This window comes from Pipra filicauda, unplaced genomic scaffold, assembly GCF_003945595.2.
Source record: "Pipra filicauda isolate LSUMZ 115617 unplaced genomic scaffold, ASM394559v2 scaffold183_size1465899_pilon, whole genome shotgun sequence".
NCBI classification, from domain to species: Eukaryota; Metazoa; Chordata; class Aves; order Passeriformes; family Pipridae; genus Pipra; species Pipra filicauda.
In genome coordinates this window covers 472,581-483,164 of record NW_024104291.1, presented here as the reverse complement: position 1 = coordinate 483,164, position 10,584 = coordinate 472,581, and the positions used below count along the sequence as shown (strand labels likewise).

The window sequence follows — 10,584 nt, the reverse complement described above, 5'->3', positions numbered from 1 at the left end:
TGCTTCCTCTCTCTGCAGTATGAAAGTGCAGAAGTGGGGAGGAAAACAAGTTCTTGGTTGATTCAGTTTCACACAATTAACTGTATACCTTTGACTCCTGTGTCTTGACTAGTTTGGTTAAAGTTGGCCTATAAAACATGGCCTGCAACTAGTTCCTTCCAACAGAGAGAAGTAATGGCACAGGTACACACTTTTGGTCCAGTGCAGTACTAGAGGTTTATTTTCTCTGCTGGATTTACAGAAGCTGTAGTTGCATTTCACCCTCTTTTCTCCCACTCATAGCACTGGGATGCAAAAGGAGAGGCTGCCACTGGGAAAAATCTGTTTATATGTTTCTATCAGTGAATATCAGGCTTCATTTTTCCAGTCCTTCTGATATCAGACAATGGAGATGCAGGGAATGGAAATGAAATCTGATGCTCAAAATTGAAGGAAAATTGATAGCTCACCCTCAAAGATCTGAAGACACCTGTTGTGATAAAGCTTTTGTTGCTCTTGCTCTTACAGGACAAATAGGGAAAGACTAGGCCAGGGAATATGTCCAAGGTCTCACCTGGTCACAAACAGCAGCAATCTAACACGTGTGGACTGAGAACAGATCTACCACTGAAGATAACTTACATTTATGGGCAAATCACCTTTGTGATGGTATGGAAAAGGCAAGTCATTGCTCTTGTGTGAAGCTTTGGTTTGCAGGACAATGATCAATTCATACCATTGATGAGATCGTTATGAGATGAAAATGCACATAGGATTTATCTAAGTGATTTCTCACAGATCCATGGAGCACGAAATTCACAGCTGGAGGCATGAAAACGACCTTTCATCAGCACAGCACAGTGTTGCACATGGCTGTTAGAGAGGACCCTGCAAGAGACACAGAAGTGAGATTGAGAGAAAATGCTGAGATTGTCTCCTGGAGGCAAGAAATAAAAAACATTTGATTGCGAAGGGTGTAGCCCAGAGGAAATGAAAGAACCCAACCTCCAAAAGGCAGCTGTTAGAAAATAAAATGTACACTAAAGAACCCACCTTCCCGCTACTACCAAGTAATTTTGCCATTGTGGAACCTAAATCAGAATGAAGCATAGACATGATGCCTTGCAGTGGCAGAGATATCCACCAGCATGAGAATGGCAGTGCTGAGTGTTTCATGGAAAGATGATCACCTCCAAGGAGTTTGTAAGAATGGAAAGCTGGATTTAAGCAGGGAACTAAATCGAGTGCCTAGAGTACTGACCTACTGACAGTGAGATCTTGGGTGAGTTTCCTTGCTGAAGAGGCACTAGAAACTAACTTATTGTCTTAACTGTCATAAAAAGGAAAGGCCAGGCAAAGTCAATGGACCAAACCATAAATGTTTTCCCTCATGCAAAATGCTGAGTTTTGTCCAAGTAGAGACTGAGCTGAAATTAAGGTTCTGATGTGGGTTGGCATCAGTGCAGCAGCAAAGGGCAGGGTCCTCACACCCAGTGACACCAGCACTTGACAGAATTGGTGCAAGGTGGCTAAACCCAGTAAAGCCATATGCCTTTCTGACCGAGCATCTGTGTGGGTGGTGCAGGTAAATAAAATCCTTTGTCTGAGCAGCTGGAGGGAAGTAGGGAGTGCAATACTAATATTAGACCTGGTTTTCACAGGTACATGCCTTTACAAGGTGCAGGGCAGTAAAAAGCAGACCATGTTGAGCTTAGTGCAGTACAGGTGACAGGAAGAAGAAAATCTGCCCAGGAAGAAAGGTCCTGAGATCTGGAGTAGGAACTCTGGGTATTGTGGAACACCAGGCAATCTGAATTAGCACTGTTGTTTTTAAAATAGAATGAAACTCACTTGGTGTAATTGGATATGGAGCCATCTTCCCAAATCCATCCAGAGCTTGTGCTGTTCCTCAATCCAATCCAGAAACATTCTGTTTGAATACGCTTGAACAGATCCTAGAAATGATGATGAATTACCAAGTGACTAATGACTAATGAAAGCCAAGCAGAGAATGGAGGTCAGGATAAGTAAAGAGAACAGAAAGCAAGATACATCCCTTTGCCTGATTGTTCCTTAAGTGGTTGACAATATGCTTACCCACACCTTCTATTCAGGAAGATCAGCCTTGCAAATCATGCCTGGAATAAAAACTATGTGTACATTCACAAGGAAGTAAGCATGCTTTCAGCGTCCTGGGGAGATTCTTCAAAGGACATTTCTCAGGGCAATATATATGAAACAACTGTTGTCGAATATGCAAGTTGAATATGAGTGCCCTGGCAGCCAGGAGAGCCAACCGCATCCTGGGGGGCATCAGGCAAAGCATCGCCAGCCGGTCGGGAGGCAGGTCATGGTTCCGCTCTGCTCTTCACTGGAGCAGCCTCACCTTGAGTCATGTGTGCAGTTTTGGGCATCGAAATATAAAAAGGATATTAAGTTATTAGAGACATGTAGAGGAGGGCCACGAGGTTGTTGAAGGGTCTGGAGAGGAAGCCATATGAGGAGCAGCTGAGGTCACTTGGTTTGTTCAGCCTGAATGAGACTGATGGGAGACCTCATTGGAGCCTCCAACATCCTCACGAGGGGAAGTGGAGGGGATGGTACAGATCTTTTTGCTCTCATGACCAGTGACAGGACTCAAGGAGAAGGCATGAAGTTGAGTAGGGGGAGGTTTAGGTTAGATATCAGGAAAACGTTTTTCACCCAAAGCATGGTTGGGCACTGGAACAGGCTCCCCAGGGAAGTGATCACAGCACCAAGCCTGTCTGAGTTCAAGAAGTCTCTGGACAGTGCTCTCAAGCACATGGTGTGATTCTTGGGGTTGTCCTGTGCAGAGCCAGAAGCTGGACTCAATGATCCTGATGGATCCCTTTCAACTCAGCATATTCTATGATTCTATGAACTGCACCCCAATCTCCTGGAGTTTCCTACACACTTTATGTAGGAATGTTTGCTATTAGAATTAATATTAACACTCTACCATGGAGCTAGCTAGCAAGCTAAACCAAAGTATTAACAATTACAGGTAAAACCAGGGCAGGGCAGGAAGTGCAGGCACTGACAGATGCGTAACAAACCCAGGAACAAAGCTCTTCAAATTTTGTACAAACATTCCTCTTACTTTTTTGCAATGTTCATTTCCTTTTGGCTAAATTTTAACTCTTGTTTATTGTTAAAAGGTGAAGCCTGCAACAGAAACTTAGCCCTGAAGTAAATCCCCTGCCCCTCCCTTCCCTCCAAAAAAAATAAAAGACAAAGCCAGGAGAGATAAGTTTTTCTTGTCCACCTTTGCAATGAAACCAAAGAACAGCAACCTTTCAGTTGTATGGCTGGGCTGCATCCTTATCTCCTGCTGCCATAACAAAGCTTCAGAGAAGACATCTTCACAGAGAAGCATTAACAAAGCTAGCTTGGTAAAGTTGTGGGAATAGGAGCAGCTTGAGGAACTACTTGAGTGTTGCTGGTGGTTTGGAGGTGACCGCGTTTCCCTGGCACACAGAGGTTGAGCAATCATAGTCCTTGCAGCATAAGGCATGGATAGCTAGGAAAGTCTCACTTAGATGGGTAAGTCTGAGCAGGGATAATGGGTAACACTCAAGCAGCAGAGATGGTAGTAAGAAAGCAGACAGACCAGGGAGACTTTTTTTATGCACAAAAACGGGTAACCTGGGGAAGATGCCTACTTCTTAAGGAGTCTGGATTTGTCTAAGCAAATGTGAAAGCCTGGTACATACTCCCAGTCAAGCAGAGACCTGGCTTTTTAAGCCCCCACAGAACATCATACAATGCAACTTCTGTCCAGGGACTGGAAGCTGTCCACGTTCATTGGACCCAAGCTAATAAGCCCTGGCTTGCGCAAAACCAGATCAAGGCTTCTGCTCTACTTAAGCAGATGTGCCTCAGTGCCCCAGTAATCAGCACTACCCCTTTCTTTAGTGACCATACATGCCCTGCCCGTGGTGGGCACCTGCAGAGGAACAGCTGGTTCCTCCTTTCACCAGCACAACTGAGGTATTTTGGCAGAGACGGGAAGTAAGCACTGAAAACAGATTGAGAAAGAAATATCCATGCATGAACACGGGGAATGGGATGGGTCACTGAGCAGGAGGAGCTGGAGCAGTTGCAGGGAGGAGAAGCACAGCTTTTGAAAAGGAAGCATTCCTTGAGAGTGGGGACGTACTGGTTTGTGAGCGATGAGTACGTGACTGCCTAGTGTCACAGTCATTTCCTGTACTCACTCAATCAGCCTTATTGAGGATAGGAGGGGAGGTGGAGAGGAGCAGTGGAAAAGGTTGTCTCCTAACATTCCTCATAGGATGATTCTGAGTAGCTGACAGTGACCCTCATGTCTCCCTTCTCCCCTTTGCTTCTCTGCTTCCTGCAAACTTCTAAGGTGTATACTGAAACTGGCAGTGCACTGTAACATCAATTATAAGTCCTTCCTCTCATTTAAAGCCAAAATATTGCTGAAGTGACAAAACTGCTTGGATGTCAATCACTTAGTATCTGCAAGGAAATGGGAGATCCTCAAAGACTAAGAAAATCATTACCATTTCCCGGGTATCACTGATGACCAGGAGGTGAGCTCCCTGTGACCAGCAGGATACCCGGCTGGAATTCCAGTCCTTCTCCTCCTTGGAGAAGGAGTAGCAGCTCCCTCTGTAGGCCACCCACTCTTCAGGGCAGTGTGGGTAGGAGTCATCTGTAAAAGAAGTCAAAATATTAGCTTTTCTCTATCATTAACCAACAGAAATACATTTATCAGCAAGGACGTGCTGAAAAGCAACTCTTCTGGACAGTTGCAATGCAGAAAACACAAGCATCTGAAAATAACAATGCACAAATACAGATTCTCTGTGCAATTTCCAAATCTTCTTACAATAGTCACGTGCAATCTGATCCTAGTGCAAGCATACGCTTGCACCCCCACACACACACCCCCACCCACCCCAGGTTTCCACTGAACTACTCAGACATCCAATAACTAAAATTGGCTATCTGAAAGCAGAGTACACTCTGTGGGTACACTGTGATTATGCCACACATCAGGTGAATGGATTTTAAGCAGATAACAGTAGGCTCCTCCCCATGGTCTAGCGCCTTCTGCATGCATGCAGAAGTGTAACGGACCTTACACATTTGTTCTACAGTTTAACACTGTACTTACAGCAGGCAAGTCTACAAAAACTTTACAATATGTTTCACTGTCCTTTGCCACAGGATTTGAAATGGGTTGCCTGGGGTCTGCACAAGGAATAAATTCTTCAAAATATTCTGGATAGGCAGTGGGTACATAAGGCTGGTAGAAACCTAGAATAGCTTCTGGTTTAACCCCGTATAATGGAGTACTTAGATGAGTCTCCAGTCCTTTGCTTTTGTTGCTCATTCTCAGTAATGCCTTGTGCACTTACTCATCTTCCAAATCAAAGCAATCACTAGGGAGGTGCTCAATATCCCAAAGCCTATAGCCAAGCCCAGCACAACCACTGACCGCAGATGGGGAGCTGTAAAAGAGAAAAGAAGTCACAGTGAGCAGGAGACACGTGAAAACTGACCATGGTTTTACATAGTTTGCTTTGTCCAGCGCATTTCCATAAAGAATTGAACTCTTTAGAGCAACACTGTCTACACTCTGCACATGGTTGACATCACTGCTGCTGCCCAGCCTACCTGGGGTCTCCCCATGCCCCTGCCCACTGGCACAGGGTCCCACTTCAACTGGGCTTAGGGCAATCAGTCCCAGCCTGAGCTTCTCAGGAGGTGCCCATCTCCAGATCAGCCACAGCTCTGCCCCTTCCTGGCCACAGAGACAGCTGGTCCGACCCCTGTGGTGGCTGACCCCAGAAGAGGAAGCACCTACCACAAGTCAGCTGGAGCCCCCCAGGCACCATGTGGAGCCTTGTGCTGGCAGGAGCCTCCCAACAAACCCGCTCCTGCCTCAGCATTGAAGTTTGGGGTGGAAACACAGAGCTGTATTGCTACAGCCACCATGTTCAAGCTTAAATGTAAAAAGAAACCCAAAGCTTTTCCCCTAGCTCTTTCAGCAACAGCAACAGGTTTAATCTTAGCATCCTGTTCACAGGCTAAAGCACATGGTCATGTTACATCTTCCCAGGATACTCCCAAGTCAGTTCTATGTTCTCATCTGCCTCTTCCACGTGGGGTGGCAGGGTGGGAGAGCCAGCCTTGAAGACCTTGGAATGTCTGTCCGTCCACAATTTCACCACCACCACCTGCTGTTCAATTGCTACCAGTGGCAGAGGGTGAGTCCTTGGGGCAGCCTCCACTGTAGTCCAGCACAGCTTCCTTTCAAAGGGCTGGTCAGGACTGACATGTAGAGATCTATGAGAAATAAATAATCTGGTTTTATTATAAGCAAATGAATTTAGTGGAAAACAGAAAGGGGGGGGGGGGTTCTTTTTTTCCATTTAATTCCAAGGGGTTTTTTAGGTGTATCGTAAAAGCTGTAAGGTGGAAGGTCCTGTCTGGGCCTGACGCCAGGGAACCTTTGTGGCCGGGAATAGGGAAAAGTATAAAAACAAAAATGTACCCTCTGTGGTGTGGTTACCCTTTGTGTGCAGAGAGACCCCCCTGCACAACGTACGGGGGGATACATCACAAATCAATCAAGAGGGAGGGTAACACCCCCTCCTGAGTCCAAGAAATTACCTTTTAAGGTAAAAAACCTGGAAATCACTGAATATGTAACAGCTTATGTAACCAAGAGAATACAAAAGGCGCGTGTTTCAAATGGCTGGTGTGCATCTAGGCCTATGCGACTTAGGATTGCACCCAGCACTGCAATAAAGAACTTCTTGCTGCATTTTTCCTTGTCCTGCAGGTATTTTTGCCATTTTCTTAAACTGAAAGCAAGGATTTTTCCTACAGATCTGCTCTTGTCCAGCAGGACATGTTAATCTCCAGGCTGCATGTTGCTTTCCCGTTGTCATCTCCTGCAGCTGTGTTTGACCTGAGAGGCGTTCACTTCCCATAAAACATTTGAAATCCCACCACTAAAATCTCCTCTCACCCCAACTGAGGAGAGGATGACACGGCCACAGATGAATTCCAGGGGAGTTTGGTTTGCTTCTTTTTATTAATCTCAATATGATAGCAGCACAGACAACAGGACTTTCTAAGTTAAAGCAGTAAATGTGCAGTTAACTTATGTACTACATCCTGCTCTTGTGATGCTCCAGAGCCTTCTATCCAAATCCAGCAACAAAGTCCCCATTGGATCTCATTAAATTTGAGGTGCTTCTCTCTCAGTCATGTCACAAGACCCAAAGAAACACACTTGATCTCTTGGTGGAGGCTGAAAAACAACGTATATCACGTATCAAGAATAGCATGGGAAAGACAAAGAAAGCCAGCACTAAAACAGAGGGGAAAGGGACTTCACTTAAAAAACAAGAATGTGTCCTTTAAACGCTGGAAGCTTTGTCAAATACAGAAAGTAGACCAAATCAGTAAATTAATAAATAGTAATTCATTTTGATCTTGAGCAGTTTGCAGGCTCACTAATGTTAAGGTCATTTTCTCATTTTTAGCAATATATTTAGACCTGCAATTTTGGCTAGAAGAAGTTTCTAAGGTAACAAGGGAGAGCATGAGGGAGTTTTGTTGTAAGCATCATTCTTTTGGTATAAAGATCTTTTCTAAGATAAAGGTTTTTTCATGTTTCCTGAAGCTTGTAGGGCTTCTAACTGCCCAATCATAGTTAAAAAAATTACAACATTTCTTATTTTGTAAACTCATTATTAAATAACAAAACCCCACCCCTTTTCAGTTACAAAATACAGAAAGACTTTTCAGTTACAATGTAGTCCTTGGCTTCACACAAGGAGATAATGGGAGAATTTAAGGACTTGGACTGAGTCTGGAACTTGAACTTTGACTCTGCTCTCTATTCCTCTTGTAAGGTCATGTTTGTATCTCTGGTGACTTGGGTTTTGTCATCAGAATAAGCCTCAAGAGAATGTCAGCCTAAGGATAACAGATAGGGTGGAGATTCTTCTCTGCAGACTGCAACTGAAAACTAAGTAAAAGGGGATAAATATCTGTTGAAACATATCTCTTGGTTCTGAGGATTTGCACTTGTTTTCCTTCCTCTCTTGCCTCTCCAAAGAAGCTATCTCCTGGATCCTTCAGATAACTGTTAACTGATTTTAGGGAAAACTACTGCCAGGACAAGGCTGGGATGACAGTCTGTGAAACGGTTAATCCTTAAATGTCAGCACCTAGCACCCGAGCTGGTGCCTCTCGGCAATGAATAGAGCAGTTCTCTATTGTTTTAGACCAACTGCAGAAAAAAGGAAATGACAAACACATCACCCAGGCTAGCACTGTCTTAAGTGACTACTTGGACTGACATTTTAGTACTGCAGCACATCTAAGACTCTCTGGAAGCCAAACAGAAGACACAACCAGGGCAACTCTTTGTTTTTGAGTAGTTCATAAGAGCCAAAACCTGTTTGTTTAATCAGATGACTGATCTATACGTCCGTGATAGTGTGCCACAGAGATGACTACAAAGTCAGCAAGGGTGTGCATTTGAACAGAGAAAAAAATGCCTGAGAGCACCCCTCTCAAAAGTGATGGAGGCAGGGACAGAGTTGAATATAAAGATCTTCTAAAGAAAGGTACTTGAACTGAGCTCCTTAGGGACCCTTTGCATGCTGAAGAGAGCTGAGAAATAATCAAATAACACACACAGAAAGTGTGTTCAAAGATCAGCTTCCTTATTTTAGGCTCTCTGACTTTAGCTCAAAAAGATGAGGGTACACAAAAGACTGTGAAAAGGAGGAATATTAAAAAGAAAAATGCAAACATCTCAAGAGATGTCACTGTGTTTTCAGATGAAACCACATGCAAAAGCAAGACTGCTTTCCAAGCAGATCAAATGTGAGTACTAGAGAGAAACTTGGGGGTTTCCGTGCTGGCTTTGTTTCCATAGCACAGCAAGTGACCAGGCAGCAGTAACCACCACAGGTATATGCAGTTATTCTGATCAGAGCATAGAAATCTTGTGTCCCACAGTAAGAGCCCCTCTGCTGTAACAACTGTGAAAAAAATTAAGGTGAACCATCAGTGTTGCAGCCAATGCAACACAACTCATCTGAAGTACACAGGCATTTCATAGAATCATAGAACAGTTTGGGTTGGAAAGGACCTTAAGATCATCCAGTTCCAACCCCTTCAATATTTTGCAAGGAGACACTTACAAAGAATGACCATCAGTGAGTGCAAAATCTCACTCTTCTAAGGTGGCATTTCTCAACTAAGCAGCCAGAGGCATTGCTCAATGCGACACTGACAAGGCCTATCAGGGGTAATGGAGGGAAAATAAGGGAAGAAAAAATTTAAGGAAAGCACTAAGAAAATCTTCCTGATAGTAAGATGCCCTGCAGAACTGTCTCAAGGGAAAAGCTGAAAACTTGCTCACTGGGAGGTATATAAAACTAGAACACAGAAAACAAAAAAAATCTATTACAAAAGAATCCTGAATAGCCCCAGGGGAGAGAGGCTGGATGATATCATATGCCTTCTCTCTCTGATCTCTGATTACCATATGCCTCTAATTTTTCTGTATTCACATCTTGCCTGCCCTTCAGAGAACTATTGCTCACAATCTCTTATTGCTGACAAGCAGACAACCTTAAACCTCTTGAGGACAAAAGGATGCCTGGGTTGAATTCCCAGGCGTAGACACTGAAAGAGGTCTGACACAGAGAGGGAGGGGGACAAAGCTGGGTCTCTAACCCATCAGCTTTTTTTCACATTAAAATATTCACAGTAATTTTAGAACCAAAGCAACAGCACCCTAAGCTGGCACTCCGAATCAGTGGCCAGCTCAGAGGGTTTCTATTAGATCTTGCTTGCACTCAAAACAAAATCTTTTGTTGACTGACCTCACCTGGCTTTCTTACCTCTTTTTTCCTGTGAAGCTTTGGCCCTTGGCGGAGAAGCCTGAGAGAATCTGACAGAAGTATACGTTACCTCCTCACTCATGTCAGCTGCAGAAGTTTCTGATCTGCTTCCCTCCATGCCAAAGCAAAGAGTGAGCACAAGGTGTTTCGATCAGGCTGTTGAACAACAGGGCTCCACGCCTGCGAAACAGGAAACCTGAGGCTATATTTAAAAGACAAGTAATGTGAAGTTGCAGCCTCCATCTCCAGCTGCTCAAGACAACCAAATTTACAATAGAATGGAAAGCAGTGTTACTGCAGTAACTTCCATTTCCTAATCTGATGAAGGATGTTTTAAGAAAAACTGCTGGTGGAAAAGGTGATTAATCACCAAGCTCATGAGTATTTTAATTGTTGCCAATGCAAGAGGGCATGGTTACAGTGATGCAGTAACTGGGAGGATGTGCACTGCTCTGAGGAGCTTCCTCTCAGAGTCAGAAGCAGGTGGATAACGAGAGCACAAGCTGAGAAGGTGAATAGCATGTGCACAAGATGAAAAGTGCGATAAGCAATGGCTATGGCAAACTGGCAGCCCAGCTGCTGTCAAAAGGGAAGTAGAGGTGGACAGTATGGGTTTGAGAAGGAAGTCTTATAAGCTCTCGACACTTCTACTAGGAACTCTTTCTACACCAAATAC

General features: G+C 44.2%; 1 protein-coding gene across 1 annotated transcript; it reads right to left on the bottom strand.

Moving 5' to 3' along the window:
• Positions 1–10,070, bottom strand: KLRG1 (killer cell lectin like receptor G1). The gene is made up of 5 exons (XM_027723923.2): positions 9,909–10,070; positions 5,391–5,483; positions 4,530–4,681; positions 1,831–1,934; positions 1–867 (listed from the first exon to the last, which is right to left on the bottom strand). Exons 1-5 carry the CDS (start codon positions 10,024–10,026, stop codon positions 756–758), a joined length of 579 nt encoding a protein of 192 aa, XP_027579724.1. The 5' UTR covers positions 10,027–10,070; the 3' UTR covers positions 1–755.
• Positions 10,071–10,584: the final 514 nt, after the last annotated feature.

Bases quoted from the DNA above. Each gene is read 5' to 3' on its own strand.
- KLRG1 (XM_027723923.2), bottom strand. From the start codon at position 10,026: ATGGAGGGAAGCAGATCAGAAACTTCTGCAGCTGACATGAGTGAGGAG. The intron at 4,682-5,390 runs GTAAGTGCACAA...CTTCTTTTACAG, and splicing joins TGCTTTGATTTGGAAGATGA to ATGACTCCTACCCACACTGC. The intron at 1,935-4,529 runs GTAATGATTTTC...CATCATTTCTAG, and splicing joins TCAGTGATACCCGGGAAATG to GATCTGTTCAAGCGTATTCA.